Raw genomic sequence first — 16,668 nt, 5'->3', positions numbered from 1 at the left:
GGATAGCTGGTTGCAAATTAATTGTTGCTGATCATAGCTGGAAAAAGAGGATTGAAAATTTTGCAGACTGCTTCACTGTCTGTTTCTCCACTCAATAAAAGCAGATTATTCTGCTACTGTGGTTTTTCCTATTTCTAATAAAAGTATTGTGTCTTATTCTATGAAATACACACAAAGAAAGCAGCTAGTAATTCTAAGGCTAAAAGGGCATGGCAGTAGCAACTGTTTTTATTCTTAGTGGGGCAGCAGGCAGCTAGTTGGTTGGAATCTCCTATATTCATCTGAAACAACTTACATGCTTTACTCTGTCTTTAGGCTAAAGTACTTTCCTACATGTTAATTTGGAGAATCTATACAATTTTTTTTTTTTTAAGAGGAGGGGGAGGGGAAAGCTTGAGCAGTAAGCATTATATCAACTTAAGCATGTGGTTGCAAAGGAAGCATGTTCTAATTATGTAGGCTAATGTACTATTAGAATATGTCAGTGTACTTTCAGGTTGCCTGTCATGTAGAAGTGTGCATTTGAAGAAAGTGTTGAAATAGGTGCAACAAACAGCAGAGGGTTTTAGCTATCATAGACAAAATGACAGACTGTTCAGCTAAGTGGTGCTGTTTGGTGTTAGCAAGGCCTGTTTTTAGATTCAGTGCAGACACTAAGTTGGGTTGAAAATTTACTGAAAAAACACTGATCAAATGGACAAGATGGAACAAGCAATGCTGATTATAGCATATGGTACTGATGAGCTGATGAAGAGTCTGACTGTGGTAATGCTGTTCAGTATCTTTTTTTCTTGGAGGCTGAGTCTAATTGGATGCTTGATAATATTTGCAAGCTTCTTCTAGATGATTATCAGTATCTGGATGACCCATCTTAGAAGCTGATATGCACTGCTAGTGAGGGATGGTTAAAAAGCTATGCAGGAACCCTAAGTTCTCTGGTAAAAGTGTATGTGAATAGAGATGGTAAAGTTGCTTAAATGTGACTTGTATTTCAAATGGAGAATGTTGATTCTCGGTCTTCATGAAAACTTGCTCCAGTCTCAGGAGAAATTAGTCCTCTAGGGTCAGGCTTTCATATTCGCTGTAGAGGAGGTTCTCTTATGCTACAGTGCTTTACAATTCTGTCAAACTAAGATGCAGCATAGGGTAGCACTGTTATGCCTCCTTGATAATAGCAGGGCTCAGAGCGTGCACCAGATCATGAAACTAGTAGCATGAAGGATACACTGTCAACCCAAAACCAGAATGCTCAGCAGCTTGAGAACAGGCCCAGGAGAAAGCTGAAGCCTGAGCAGGAAGCATAGGCCAACTTTGAGAGGAAATTACTCATTAGTAGCTATTGCGTTCAAGCAGGGCATCAAGCATCAGTGGCCGCTGCTGTTTCAAAGAAACTGTGTTTACAGATTTAGAAAGCTGTAAGAATCAGATCTGAATGTTAATAAAAATTCTTGTCAGGTTTTTTTGGTAGGGAACTTGTTGAGTGTACTGACTTTAAGGGGCATGTGATGTGTAGAGGAGCAGGACTCAGCAGGATTTTGTGAATTGTGGAGGGTCATGACAAGGTTAAGTTGGAAGGAACTGTTACTAGCTTGGACAAGGAGTTTCAACAGGAGCCTCAGACAGACATGCCCAAGGACACCGGTGCAGCTGGGAATGATACATCCTGAGAAAGTACAGGTAAACTAGCAGAAGCCAGTGGGAACCAACATTGAAAGCAAGACAGCTTTTCTAAACAAGTAGCAAGGTACAAGGCATGACCACTGCATGTGTGATGGGTGTAATGACTGGCTCCCTGTGGCATAATCTGCATGATGACTGGCTTAGCAAAGTGTATCTGTGAAACATAAATATGCTCAGAAACACACGATAAATGTCTCAAGATGCACTACTTCTCAAGTCCGTGCCATCATTCGCTACAAATGGTGCCTGAACAGGGACCCGATTCGACATAAGCAGAAGACCTCGATCCGGACTCAGTGCGGCGTAAGAAGGCGACGCTGATCCAGTAGCGAAACCCGACTGAACCAGGAGACCCATACAGGGACTGGACCAGAAATGGAATCGGGACCCAGGGCCTTACGAGCGTGACACGTCCATCACCTCGACGAAGGTGAGCAGTAGGGAATCATGGGGGGAAGGTTATCCCTAGAACAGAAACAAAGTCTCGATGTATTGAGACAGCTTCTGGACAGCAAATTATTAACACTTTTGGACTGGATTACGAGAAATGTACCTGACTTCCCTGTAAATGGAACATTTCAACTTGATGAATGGGGTGGAAATAGGTCAAAGATTACATGAAGAAGCAGGGACTGGGAATGTCGCTGTAGGTAAACATCTGGCTACATGGGGGCCGAGTATGAGTACTCTTAAAGCCACGCAGAAAGGTTTGCCTCCTGCCCCCCCGCCTCTGATACGTCTTTACCCTCGGCACCTTCCCCCGAGGAGCCACCCCCGGCAGTCGCGACACCCCCCGCGACCTGGATCCTGCCCGATTGACCCCTGAATTGGGGATGAGGAAGGCGAGAAAGGTGCTCGTGACACGGCGACTCGCGTTTCAAAGCTCTTCCTGGAGAAGCCGATGGCAGTGACGAAATTAACCCCTCCGATCCGGCGATTACAGCTTCAGAGCAGGAGCCCGACTTATCCCCCCCCCCCCAAAACGGACGGGGGTTGCGGGCGGGACAAGGGGAAGACGGATGGGGGCTGTGCCGCCGGGAAGCCTTGCGAGCGGGGGACTTACAGACTGTCACTGCATCTCCAGTCGTCTGTAACCCAGGGGCACGTCCGGCTTATCAGACTTTCAGTTATGAGATAGATAGTTAAAAAGAATTGCGGAAATGGGCAAGGGAGAGCGGAGTCCCGTCCAGTCACACCGTTACCTTTTTGGAGGCGCTTTCTACCTCGTATGCGCTGACTCCCTACGGCTGGAGAGCGTTGTTCAGAACGGTCTCGACTCCCGCTCAGCACGCTGTACGGCTTTCAGGCTTCCGCGGGAAGTGCACGCTACCATTCGTGCACAACCGGCGGGCAGCAGGTCGCCACCGCGCGGCGGGAGAAGGCAGCACGCGGCGCGGCAGCCCGAGCGGGCTGGCACAGCGAGGCGGACGACGCCATCGCTGAGTCGCCTCAGGAGCCTTGCGCGGGCCGCCGGCGGCAGCGCCCACGCGCGGTTGCGCTTTGCGGCAGCGCTGCGGCGACCCGCGGAGCGGCGCTCCGCGCCCGCTGGCCGGTCACGTGCGGCGGCCGAGCGGGAGCGAGGAGCCCGGGCGTCGCCGCTGGAGCAGCTCGCTTTGGAGTGCGGACTGCGAGGCAGCCTCGCAGGCGGCCGGGGACCCACCGCCTTGTACCGCTGCCGAGGTGGCGCGGGCTTGTCACAACGTGGGTTCTGTGCGCCGTCGCACTGAATCCCTGGCTGCTGCGCTGGCGGCGCAGTTGTACGTGCAGGAGAGTCAAGGGGGAACAGAAAGGGAAAAAAAGGATGTTTCCCTTGTGGGGCAGCACCGCGCGGGGGGGGGGGGGGGGCGGCCGCCCCTCAGCGCCAGCACCGAGCCGCAGCCTGGCCTCCCCCCCCCTCCCCCTCCCCCTCCCCCTCCCCCTCCTCCTCCTCCTCCCCCCCCCGCGGTAGCGAGCGAGCGAGCGAGACGGCGGCCGCCGCGGGGCTCTGGCTAAGCAGGGGCACATCCTGGTGCTCGATCCGCCCCGGTACTGAATACATCCGAACGGGACGGACCGATGCCAAAACCACAGAGTGTTTCACTTAATGACACTGAAACGAGGAAGCTAGTGGAGGAGTGCAAAAGACTTCAAGCAGAAGTTAGGAAGCTGTCGGATGAAAACCGGCACCTGAGAGATGAAGGCTTGGGGCTCAGAAAGGCAGCGCACTCGGATAAATCCGGAACACCCGCAGCCCTGACCCTCAGAGATAACGGCCCTAATTCTCTTCCTCCACTTCTTGTTGTAATTGCAGCCGGTCCAACCGCAATTAAGTGATACTGTTACGCTTAATGACCTGCGAAAACTATTCGGAGCTATTAATTGGCTCCAACCAGTGCTAGGACTTTCCACGGAACTGCTACACCCCCTTTTCTGACGTGCGCAAAGGGGACACCTCCCTAACCGCCACCCGAACTTCTTTGACACCTGAAGCGAGAGAGGCACTCCAGTCATGTGCCCGCGCTCTGGAGGACCGCCAGGGTTGGCGACGTGACTTCTCCTTGCCTTTTTATTTAGCTCTGATTGCTAACCGCTTCCAGCCTTTTGCAGTATTATTTCAATGGGACCTAAGAGACAAAGATCCCTTGCACATTTTGGAATGCATCTTTCTGTCACATCATACCCCTCCAAAAACTTTATGGACTCTTACAGAAATGTATTCTAAGCTTATAATTAAGGGATGGGAGAGATTGCAAACCATGAATGCCAGTAAGTTATTTATATCCCAGCCACAATAGAAAACTTGAACTGGTTGATGTCAGAGGACTGGGGTTTTCAAAAGTCGCCCTTGCTGATCTTTCCACTCATTATCCCCAACATAAAAGTTATGAGCAGAGGCCTGCAGCCTACCCCTAGTTACTTGACGCCGTTGTCGCCCTGTCCTGGTTCCTGGTTTAACTGTCTTCACTGATGCCTCAGGCAGATCTAAAAAAGGGCTGCTATCATGTGGCAGGACCCTACCACACAACAGTGGAAAACAACCGTACGTACATAGGAACAAGGGTCGGTACAGGTAGTGGAGATGGTGGCCGTCCGTATGGCTTTTGAACTTTGTGCCAGTGAACCTGTAAATGTTGTTACTGATTCCTGTTATGCCACGGGCCTTGTGCAAAGGTTAGAGGCCTCCTATCTCCGTGAGGTCTCTAATCCCTTGCTCTTTGCAGAACTTTTTGTGCTCTTTGGACTCTTATTAATTGCAGAAAGCATGACTTTTATGTTTTGCATGTATGCTCACACATGGACCTGGCTGGACCCATTGCTGAGGGAAATCGATGCGCTAATGCTGCAGCCATGCCAGCGGTGGTACCCAACCTTCTGGAACAAGCCAGGCTGTCTCACTCCTTCTTTCATCAAAACGCCTGCTTGCTGAAGAGGCAGTTTCAACTACCCATCCAGCAGGCCAGGGACATTATTCTGTCTTATCCGGACTGTCAGCAGTTCGCCCCAATGCCTTCGAAGGAGGCTTAGGGGCCAATGAACTCTGGCAAACAGATGTTATGCATATTTTGGAATTTGGACGTCTCAAATATGTACCTGGCACAGTCGACACCCATTCTCGATTTCTGTGGGCCACCACCCACACTGGAGAAAAGGCTAGGGATGTGACTCGCCATTGGCTTGCCTGCTTTGCGGTCTTGGGGATGCCAACGACCATCAAAACGGACAACGGCCCAGCCTATTGCTCAGGCCGGGCGCGTCAATTCCTCAATGCCTGGGGCATCTCTCATGTAACAGGCACACCCCACTCCCCAACCGGCCAAGCCACTGTTGAGCGATCGCATCGCAGCCTGAAAGACATGTTACAAAAACAAAAAAAGGGAGAGACACTGCTCACCGCACAAGAACGGCTGCACAAAGCGTTATATGTCCTTAATTTTTTGAATTGTGATGAAACAGGTTATAATAGTTCTGAATGTCAGCACGCCACAGATATAAGGTTAACACAAAAGCCCCCAGTTCTGGTCAAAGATTCAGTTTCTGGTCAATGGGTGGGACCAATGGAACTGATATAACTTGGGGGAGGGGAAATGCTTGTGTTTCTACAGGAACTCGGTTACGATGGGTGCCATCACGATGTGTACGACCTTATGTTGCCTCAACCTCAGAGCAGCAGGCATGCCCGTTGGATCAGACACCTGGGAGCGTGGCAATGTCTGGGTGACTCTTGCGAATGTAACTGATACGGACACTTTGAGTTTATCATCAATGGCGAGGCCATCAGACCCCTTCCGCACTTGCCTGGTTGGACTTCCTCTTGATATACAGCGCATGGGGTCTCTGTACAATGATACTGTGCTATCACCCTGCAGCGCGCCGGGTAAGCTTCAGCCCATGTGGTGGTGTGAAGCAGGGTGGAGAAGCACGGATGGAAGAGGTTCCACATGGTATAACAACATGCATGATGCAGGTAATTTTCCCACACTGCCAGTGCAACCACAGGAACTTGACCTATTAGGAACCACACAGGCTGCAGTTTGCTTTTATCTAAACTACACTTCAGGAATATGTATCCATGAGACTGGCATTGACGTATCCTCCACAGGCATCTATGCCAATGAATCTGTGTGGTGAAATTATACCACTCAGAGTCAATTAACGCCCAGACCGGAACCCGGAGGGCTAGCCGCTAATATGCGTTGCTAATATGCGGCCAAAGAGCCTGGAAAGGCATACCAGGTAAAGCTGTGGGAGGCCCATGTACCTTTAGGCTTTTGACGATGTTTCATCCCAAAAAATTCTTAGTTAATGGAACCGTCCACACTCTAACAAAGCGGTCCACCCACGGCTTTACATCAAGTTGCGATAGTAACGTTGAATTTTTGAATCCAGCAGAATGTATTTTGAGTAGTATTTTTGCAGGAATAGGGACTGCTCATGCTTTATCACAACTTAATAGATTAGGATGTTGGCTTGCAAAAGCAGCAAATGCTACTAGTACTGCTTTAAGCACGTTATTAACAGATGTAGATTCAATTAGATATGCCACCTCACAAAATCGGGCTGCAATTGACTTTCTGCTATTGGCCCAAGACCATGGCTGTCAGGACTTTGAAGGAATGTGTTGTATGAACCTGAGTGATCATTCTGAGTCAATACATACAAGCATTACAAAACTGAAGGAGTTAACAAAACAATTGCAAGACGATGGTGAAAACTTGTGGGGACTGTTTGATTGGTTGAATATGCTTGCTATAGGGCCTTGGTTAAAACGCATACTGATTCTAGGACTTGTTATAAGTTTTATGTTTGTTGCAATACTAATCTGTGTACTGTGCTTGTTGAGCTGCGTGCGAAGGATGATTGACCAAAGTATGAGACAAGTCATGACCCTGCAGATCCATACAGCCTTAGCCCTTCAATTAGTAAAAGAAGAGGGAGATGTGGAGGGTCATGACAGGGTTAAGTTGGAAGGAACTGTTACTAGCTTGGACAAGGAGTTTCAACAGGAGCCTCAGACAGACATGCCCAAGGACACCAGTGCAGCTGGGAATGATACATCCTGAGAAAGTACAGGTAAACTAGCAGAAGCCAGTTGGAACCAACATTGAAAGCAAGACAGCTTTTCTAAACAAGTAGCAAGGTACAAGGCATGACCACTGCATGCGTGATGGGTGTAATGACTGGCTCCCTGTGGCATAATCTGCATGATGACTGGCTTAGCAAAGTGTATCTGTGAAACCACTGAAGCAGCTAACTTCTTAGTATAAATATGCTTAGAAACACACAATAAATGTCTCAAGATGCACCACTTCTCAAGTCCGTGCCATCATTCGCTACAGTGAATGAATCTTACCTTTCTTTCAGAGGCCTGCAAACCATTTCATCTACACAGAGATGTGTGAAAGGTGCTTGGAAAAAGAAAATTACACATGTCCTAGAGAGTAACACTGCTTCTTTACTGCAGGGCTTGACCTGGCACTTTTTTCTTCATGTTGTAGTTGCAGGCTGGACAGGTGAATTAATTAAATACCTCAAGGGCAGAGTAGGGTTCTTTGTTTCCAGTTTGCCCCTCTCTTTGTCCGGGCAAGCAGATCAATTGCAACACCAGTGCTAGGACTGAACTGGCTTCCCCTCTCCTCACCCCCATAACATTTGGTATGTTCATAAATAAAGATACTTCTTTGCTGTTCCTGTCTCTGCTCAGATTGGTTTCCATATAGATACTTGCATTATGTTCAAGTTGCCAACACAACCTTTTTTTGATGATCAAGTCCTGCCATGTAGGAGTGGGGGGGGAGAAGTTGATGTGCTCTCTTTGAATCACCCATCATGAGATTTCTGCAGTTTTCAACCTCAATGGTATATAACAAGTATAACTGCAAAAAATCAGAAGGTAAATACATGGTCATTTCCTCCCTTTTCTGTGTTTAAGCTTTGGTATTACTCTTGGCATTCACTGTAAGCTGATAGTTGTCCGCTTACTCACTCGAATCCTTCAATATCCTTTGGCTGTAAGACAGGAAGTTACTCCAAGGCAGTAAGTAGTCAGTTGTCTCTTTTCTTGGAGTTCTCCTTTCATTTGACTGTAGCCAGCTTACCACTCTCACCAAGTGACCTGTCTTCCTTTACTATCTCATTTTATCTGTAGACAATGACTTTTTCCCCCCCTTGCTTTACAATAAAGCAGATCAAGCAAATAAGCAGTAGATGCTTGGGCCTCTTTTCAAAACAACAGATGGACTTAAAATAACCCTGTTATCCTGTAGTGCATCTTTGAAGTTATTTTTACTTAAAAGCTTGATGTCTTGATTCTGTACGACAGTTGGGCTATATGGCTAAGATGCTGCACCCTAAAACAACTTTTATCTGGTATTTACTGTAGAAGTTTAGTTTTTCTGGGACAACCTTAAATTCTGGTAGCTTCCTATTAATGGGCTGAGGTCAGAAATAGTTTTTTTCCACAGGAGTAACTTTGAGTAAAGTTGAATAAATTCATTTTTTAATTACATGTGTAACAGCAGTGGAATTGAATACAAAATTAGCACATAAGTTTTGCATAGAGATAACTACTACTATAGAAATACAAACTTCTAAAATTTCACAACTAAAGATTTAAAAGAACTCTGCCAACAACAGTAGCACAGTAGCAAGATAATGTCAGTATATGAGATAATGCATACATTTACTTGTACATATCCAAAAACTGAAAGCATAAAAAAGGGCTTTGCTTATTAGTATAACACATTACCACAGAATCACAGAAGAATACTAACTTGAAGCACAGTTTTTATTTGATTTAACATGAAAACTTATAGATTATGCAGGTTTTTCTTAAAAAATAGCTTTCTAAGTATCCCCAAGAACAATAATGGATTTTAAAGTCAGTTCACAAGAGGCTTGTAAATCTTAATTTGGAAGAAAGTTTCTTTTAGCAGTATGATAGACATCTGTAACCAGTAGCTACAATGCAGACTAAACTTAATGCCAGGACTTGAACTGTATTTCTTTGCTATAACTTACATCTAAGAGTTTCAGCTATTCAAGTGGAAATTCAAGTTGCATCCACTAATCTCCAGCTTGCCAGGTAACACAATTATTGCACTTGTACTGGTTTAATTGGCTTAGTAAAGCCATTCTAAAGCAATACTTAAATATTTGTACATTTTAAAGCACTTAATCCTGTCTGCAAAGGAAATAGACAAGTAAACAAAACCACCATTTCTTTCAACTTAATTATGAAAGCTCTTAATTTTCAAAATTTAAATGGATTTGTATTTAGCAATACACTAGAAAAGTGACAGATGCTGGAACTACCCTCCGATGACTAGTTTGGTCCATGTTAGTAATCAAGTGATGTTATAAAAAATAAACTAGTTTATTTTGTATAAAATAAGCAATGTTGCATTTTTGTTCAGATTGCAAGGTACAAACAAGCTAATACCTAAATTAATACTGTTACAGGTAGTTATTACATAGGGACAGCAGCTAGAAAAAATAAGTACCTCAAAGCAATAGAATTTTGCAGCCAGCTTTCCTTAAAGTTTGAAAGTTAAAATAAAGTCTTAGTTACAAGTATACAGATTATAAAATGTTTGAAAAATGTTTAAGTATGAGCTGTTTAACTGAACTTTAGTAGCAAGAGTACATGATAAGTGAGTATTTACACTAAAAAAGTCAATTTTTCAGAAAAGAATTTACAAATGAAATAAATAACTTTTAGCAATCCCCTAAGTCCAACTACAGGATCTGTAGTAAGTGGCAGTAGAAAAAGATAAGCCACCTAAAGTCACTGGTAGGTCAGGAAAGTATGCCTCATCCAGAAGGAAGTGCAACTTTGCTTTGACTTTACTAGTAATCCAGAAACATGCACAATACATATAGGTACCTTCAAATACGGTACAACCATGAATATTTATACAAGAGTATTCACAAAAACATACAATATATTTTACAGTCCTTTAATACAAAATCTTACTGATATCAACCACAATCTGAACTGCATTGATCAGACTTACTTTTCTTTTAGGCAGTCTAACAGCTTTCTGTCTAGTTTCTATGTACTTGCAATTCATAGGGAAAATGGGCAAGCTGGGAAGGATAACAACATTAAATTTAATCTCCTCTTTACCTTTTATACTCAAGCAGGAGGTACTAAGGAAGAAGGTTCTCCAGAACATGTGTTTTTGATGCAGAGGAACTGATGAATATTAGCTGAAGCTGTCTACATATGCATTCACTGTCTCTCAACACTTAACAACTGAAAGCTGCAATCTGAAGCTTGCAAAAAGAAATCTTGCCTTCTTTTGAAATTATTAAATGAAACTGCTTCTTAGTTGTATTATCCCCACAGCAGATTTCAAAGATATTGAAATATATATTAAAAAAAGTTCAAAAGTTCATGGAAGCATGTCTAAAAGCTGGTTTGCTTCCTTCCACACCTGATGTTTGAGAAGTCATCATCTTCCATTTAAGACACAATGCAGTCATAACTGCCTTCTTGGAATGAATCCTCATCCTCTGTCCGAGACTTGTCCTCCTCATGTCTGCTTACACTGCTGTTCCCAGCATCGCTCTGAGGATTAGTGCAATGGCTAGATGAAGTCCTGCTTTCTTCAGCTCTGGGATTTGCTTGTTCTATAACCTTAGAAGGATTCACTGGCTGGAAAGCTTCAGGCTGCACTTGCTCTTCTGTTATTTCACTTAGTTTCTGGATCTGTGGTTTGATGATATTTAGAAATGGCTTGTACCCAGGGCTACGAAATAATGGGTATAGAACACTTAGTGAATTAAAAATAGTACTTCTGTCAAATGCCTGAAATGCAGTATTTCCTGGGAAATGTCTAACAAAGGAATAGTTTCTATCATCCTTCCTGTACAAAAACTGAGTCTTTACTTTTAAATATGGAAAAAAATACAACTATAATCAAAAATTTTTTTTTCTAGTTAGACCATGACTGTACTGACAATCATGAAACTTCTTGCAAAAATGCTTAAGTTGTTTGAAATAGGGCTGAGAGAACTCAAAGTTTATTTCTTAAGTGACTAAGTAGCTCCAACTGGAATGGAAATGAAAGTGGAAAACAACTTACCAATCTGTAGAAGCCCATTTGTCAACAGCATGTAGGCCAGTCTTTATATTCCGACAGATTTCTCCGTCAATATCAGAGGACTGCATTATACTGAAAACCTGGTTGATTACTGAAGATTCTCTGAGGATAAGGCCTATGATAATACACCAGTCCAGACATCCTGCTTCCATGAAGATATGCAGCAAATACCTGAATGAAAAACAGTCTACTTACTTTTTTTTATTTTCATGCCAAAGATAAAAGCCCAGTGTGTGATTCTGTAAACAGTGTTGCTTCTTCCTAAAGCTGCATTCCAAGAACAGATATGTCATTTTAAGTTTCAAATACAAAGATCACATAACTTACCGGAGCTGGACCTGTGACTTGTGTGGCCCTTTACTAGCCAGTTCTAGAGAGATATGTTCAAGCTCTGACTGAGTTAAACTTATACTGGAGAAGTTTTCATCCACCATGGTCCAGTCACCATCCACCATAGAACTTGTTTCAGTCAGGTCTGTTGCTGAACCGATGCTGCATTCATCACCTATCAAAAACACTCAGAAGTATAAGGGAAAAAGGAAACTACTTAGTTTAGTAATGCTATTCTTGAAATACTTCCTATAGAAATTAACAAATTACCCAGTAATGTTTTTTGCTGTATATCACAGTAATTGCTACAAAGTTACTTGAGGCATACTGTCCATCCCAGTTAACCATTCCTATTGACACAGTATACTGATACCTTTAATGCTGAGTCATTTCCAGGAGTGCAGTAGTTTTTGTATCAAATAAAAACAATTCTGAAGAATAAAATGGATAAGAGGTCCTAAAGCTGTGCTGGTAACCATTTTAAGAGATCATAGTGAGAGCCTCTTATGTATGATAAACCTAAAATTAAGTCTGTAGAAAGGGCTGCAATCTATCTAAAGATACTGCTTAGCCTTCAGCCACTTTGTTAAAAATTTGGGTATAATGGTAAATTATTTTCTTCATACAAAATCTTGAAGATTCTAAATGATCAGTAATGAAAACATTTACCTATGCTAATTAATAAAGTAGAAGGGGAGACAAGAGTGTTTCTAATAAAAACATAAAGAGTAGATGCAGATGCAGATTATTCTCAGAAACATTAAGAGCAAAGCTACAACTGTTACAGACATGAATCATGAAGGCACCTACCCTTCAAAACAGTTTCCATGTTAAAACAGGTGCATCTTTTCTGTGGAAAATGCTTAGGAAGTCAGCAAGTTATTTTATTAAGTTCTTGCCTATAAATATCACTGCAGGATTTGTTGTTTGTGAAATTATTGTGAATTCAGCTGGCAATGTTTTACAGACTATTAATTTATTTAGTTTTAATTTTTATATAAACTGCTTCAAAATGCAAAGTCCATTGAACTCAAAAGTCTTAATTCTGCATAGAAAAAAATCTGATACCTGTTTGTAGAAGCAGCAGTAGTGGCAGACTGTAGAACAGGAGAGTGCAATGAAAAGAGAAATCCCATCTACACTGTTTTTGTGAGGATTATATACCAAGGATATTTAAACCTAACTGCATTCTTGCAGTCTCCAGAGATAAACACAAGAAACAGGCATGAAAATACAGTGAGGCACTGCCCATGCAAAGAGGCAGAACCTGACTCTTCCTTCAATTTTTAAAACCTTTTAAGCTGGCAAGTTCCACCTGCAAGTGCCGTGATTCTCAGAAGGCCCTACCACCTTGAGGAGATCACACTTCACACAGAAGGCACTTATTTCTTTCCCCTACTGAAACAGAAATCACTTGATGTAGATCCCATTGAAACTGTTGTTCTAGACTTCAGGACAAGATGCAGTAAAAAAACCCAACCAACCAAAAACCAAAAAACCACGAATGGTCGGACTAAAACATCTTGTCTATGACTATGGTCAGGAAAGATGCATAAAGAATATGATTCTTCTGTTTTCTGTGAGCTGAAATATATTTGTGTTTTGACAAGAATGATTAAGCAAATCCATGGGAGAAAAAAAATCCATATAGATCTAAAATTTCCTCAACTTCCTCAAAGTATTTAAAAATGTAGGTAATATTCCTTTCTAAAGAAATCCAAGAGCACAAAGTTCATGCATCAAAACACTTCCTATTAAAGAGAAGTTTTAGTTACAGGTTTTTATCTAATTATCTGTGTACTTTGTGCCTAGTTCTTATCTGCTTATAAACAGTCCATTCAGAAGTCTAAAAAAATATTAACCTAATAACCTTTTCTTTCCCTATTACTGAACAGTAATAAAGTATTCCACAAAGTTTACTGCTAACTAGAGAAGAAAAACTACCCATGCAGCTTAGAGAAAGTACACTTGGAGACTAGCAAAGGCCAAAGAGATGTCCATCATGCTATTTGCAATGGCAGATTATAGAACAAAAAATGAGATGCACTGTATCTTGCAAGAACAAAGATAAAAAACTTAGAACACTCCCAAGCCTGAGTGTAAATGAATTAAATTTCAAGTTAATTCCACAGAAAGGAACTTCAGCAAATACAAACTTCATCTTTTACTTAAAGTACTCATAGATGTATGACATGGGCGTATGTTTCTGTTGTGGAAGTTTCAGCACACTTGCCTGATGTCTTTCTGCCCCTCTGGCATTATGGTATCAGCAGCTGAGAAGCAGTAACACAGCAGGGACATGCGATAAACAAATGTTTACTTCCATATGCATTTTTTTAATAGCCATACAGAAGGAAGAGTGACTAACCTTTAGTCAACAAAGGGGAAAGGAACGCATCTTGCATGTGGGGTCCATGGGATGAAACTGTGTCAATCTCCCTTTGAGAGGAGTTGATAGTGCCAAGCCAGCTGCGACTCCGAGGTGTGTCTGAAACCCCTGTTTCTACTTCCATGTTTAAAAAGGTGTCTGCAGACTGAGATTTTAACAGCTGTTCCCCCATAGCTAAAACGAAAAAACAAGAAACAAACAAAACCCCACTGAAGGACAGGTCATGTAACTATCAAAAAGGAAAGGCATTTCTGGAAGCTAAAAGCTGTATTTAACATTCAATTAGTTTGTTGAGAAATGACCAAAAGCAAGTTCAGCTATTTCAAGAACTCTGATCAGCTTTTTATGCAAATACTGGCATAAAAGAAACATCAGCTAATAAGCTACTACAACCACCAGAAGGAAGACTTGGCTGCTAGCGTCAACTTTGCTTTAGGAAGGTAAACTACTGTACTGAAAGATATAACGGAGTTTATAGCAAGTTCTGAAAATTCTAACCTTTTACCAGACAGTTAGCAAACTTCAAAGATTAAAAACACTGCATTTTAAAAGAGTTAATCAAATCCTCACCTAAAGATGAGGACAACTATATAAGAACATTGTTACTAGTAATTTTCCATAGCAGAATTTATATCGAGGACCAATATCCAAGGTCAACTAAATACCTGCATGAGTGGTATCCAATTCAGTGCACCTGAGAAAGCATGAAACCTGAACAGAAACAACAGTGTAACAGGACTATAGAAGAGATGAGGTCTATGCTGAACAGAATTCCTTCAGAAAACACACCCAGTGTGAGAAGGCTGTGCAGATGCTAAGCCTCAGCCTGTTCTTTGCTTGGCTGAACTGAGGAAGGAGAGATTCAGACTGATGGGTGCAAGATTGCACAAGAGAAATCTAGTTCAAATCAACTCAGAGGTTACAGCACCTGTCTTGTACTTTCCGTTCTTGAAGGGTGAATTAACAGAGGAAGCCGGTATGACGGGAAAAGGCCAGAGGAAGTCCTTGTGTAGCTTCTTCAAAGCAATCACAAAATCCTCCACGCGGGCAGCTCTGGCTCGCTCCTTACACAGCCAGCCGATCAGCTCAAAACCTAACTGCGCAGCAAAGCAGCCAAGGTCCTTCAGCTTGATTTCTTCTAGCAGACGCCGAGCATGTCGCCAGAGCATCATATCAATGTACATGTTCTCAGCACAGTCACTGTCTTTACTCCACCTGTGGACAAACCACAGAACAGTAACTTTAAGACTGACAAAACTGAATTGAAAGGACTGTTGGCCACAGTGACAGGACACAAAGCGACCAGTGTAACAGTGAAAGCTTTCTCTACACCAACAAAAGCAGTTTTCACCATTCCTTGGTGCTTACTTTCTCTAAAAGATCCCACTGTCACAATGGGCAAGTGAAACAAGGGAAAGAAGCTACAATGGCAGCAGTATCCATAGAGTATTCAAACATTACCAATAGGAAAAAAGTAAGGACAGAAAGGAAGAAAAAGGAGGAAAAGGTTCCATTGCAAAGTAATTTCTTAGAAACCTGGTTTAGAGAACACGACAAGCATTAGTCTGAGACCCTTTCTTTCAAAACCCTAATACATTACTCTCTGTGGAAAATTACTAAATAAGAAGCACTTTGATTTGTACTAGACTGTTTTGAAAGTCTTATATGAGAAAAAACCTAAATAATAAATTTCTACCTCAGTGCTTGATCTGAGGTAGAAATTCATGCAGCTCAGTATGAATTCAGTATATAGCAGTATACCCACGTAATTCATACCCACAGGTATTGATTTCCCTTATCTCCCTTATGACCGGGCAGCACATTGCTGGATCAAGACATGCATGGTATCATAGTGCAATGCATGTTATGATGTTGCAGTATTATAAGCCCTTAAATTACTATGCATGCATCCAGTGGCTTCAGAGGCTTTTGGTCAGCAATGCATGTATGTGTATATACAACATACACAAATATATACATGTATGCATATGTATATGCACACATACATATTTACATATGTGGGAACATATTCTGCCAAGAATATAAGAGAGGCACGGGCATTACAAGAGACTGGAAAAGACCAATGCAAAACAGTGTGGAGGGAGACCAGGACAAATCTATCATACAATATTTTTCTGTAACAGAAATTGGTGAGAGCTAGTACAGTACCTAACGAAGTGGGGAAGAAGACGACAGACATTACCAATTACCTTTTCCCAGATGGGCCAGAGGGCATGCTCAGAGTCTTTGTCAGGTTGAATTTGTTATGGAGATTCTCTGCTGACTGGGATAAACTAATGCTGCGATGTCTGAAGAACTCGAAGCCACTACTTGAACTAGGTTCCTAAAACCAAGAAAACCCAAATGTACAGTCAGCTGAATAAGCATGCTGCGTAATGGTATAGGGAAGATCAATCAGACATGGTTTGACGCACAGTATTTACTATTTTCATCACAAACCTGAGTTGTTGGTGTCGCTGGAGGTGTCTCTGTTTCTCCAGACCCAATGGCTTTAAGAAATCTGATCATATGACGACAAAGATCCCACTTTCCCTGCTCTAAAGCAGTGTTAAATAGGAGAGTAGCGTGCTGTCTGCTAACTGCTGGAACTTCCATATTCTGCAAGTAACAAAATATATTTAAGTCATTTGCTTTCTCCGTCCAGCAACAAAAAGTATTTTTAAG

General features: G+C 42.5%; 1 protein-coding gene and 1 long non-coding RNA gene across 7 annotated transcripts in view; both read right to left on the bottom strand.

Moving 5' to 3' along the window:
- Positions 1–1,871: 1,871 nt before the first annotated feature.
- On the bottom strand, positions 1,872–2,982 carry LOC136995309 (uncharacterized). Its single transcript, XR_010886876.1, has 2 exons — positions 2,883–2,982; positions 1,872–2,145 (listed from the first exon to the last, which is right to left on the bottom strand). It is a non-coding gene; the product is annotated as an uncharacterized lncRNA (long non-coding RNA).
- Positions 2,983–8,624: 5,642 nt separating this feature from the next.
- Positions 8,625–16,668, bottom strand: part of RIC1 (RIC1 homolog, RAB6A GEF complex partner 1) — a 51,203-nt gene continuing 43,159 nt past the window's right edge. For 3 of the 6 annotated variants that reach the window (XM_067315224.1, XM_067315227.1, XM_067315226.1), the window contains exons 20-26: positions 16,444–16,602; positions 16,194–16,327; positions 14,912–15,198; positions 13,963–14,157; positions 11,592–11,781; positions 11,247–11,435; positions 8,625–10,910 (exon numbers count right to left, since the gene is read on the bottom strand). In XM_067315224.1, the coding sequence (XP_067171325.1) occupies positions 10,625–10,910; positions 11,247–11,435; positions 11,592–11,781; positions 13,963–14,157; positions 14,912–15,198; positions 16,194–16,327; positions 16,444–16,602 (1,440 nt within the window). In that variant the 3' untranslated portion in view covers positions 8,625–10,624. Of the gene's footprint in view, positions 10,911–11,246; positions 11,436–11,591; positions 13,868–13,962; positions 14,158–14,911; positions 15,199–16,193; positions 16,328–16,443; positions 16,603–16,668 lie in introns of those variants that run through there. The other 3 variants (XM_067315228.1, XM_067315229.1, XM_067315230.1) reach the window with 3 other exon arrangements.

This window comes from Apteryx mantelli, chromosome Z, assembly GCF_036417845.1.
Source record: "Apteryx mantelli isolate bAptMan1 chromosome Z, bAptMan1.hap1, whole genome shotgun sequence".
In the NCBI taxonomy this organism is placed as follows: domain Eukaryota; kingdom Metazoa; phylum Chordata; class Aves; order Apterygiformes; family Apterygidae; genus Apteryx; species Apteryx mantelli.
Note: the sequence above shows the minus strand (reverse complement) of the source record. Positions and strands in the feature narration are given on the sequence as shown.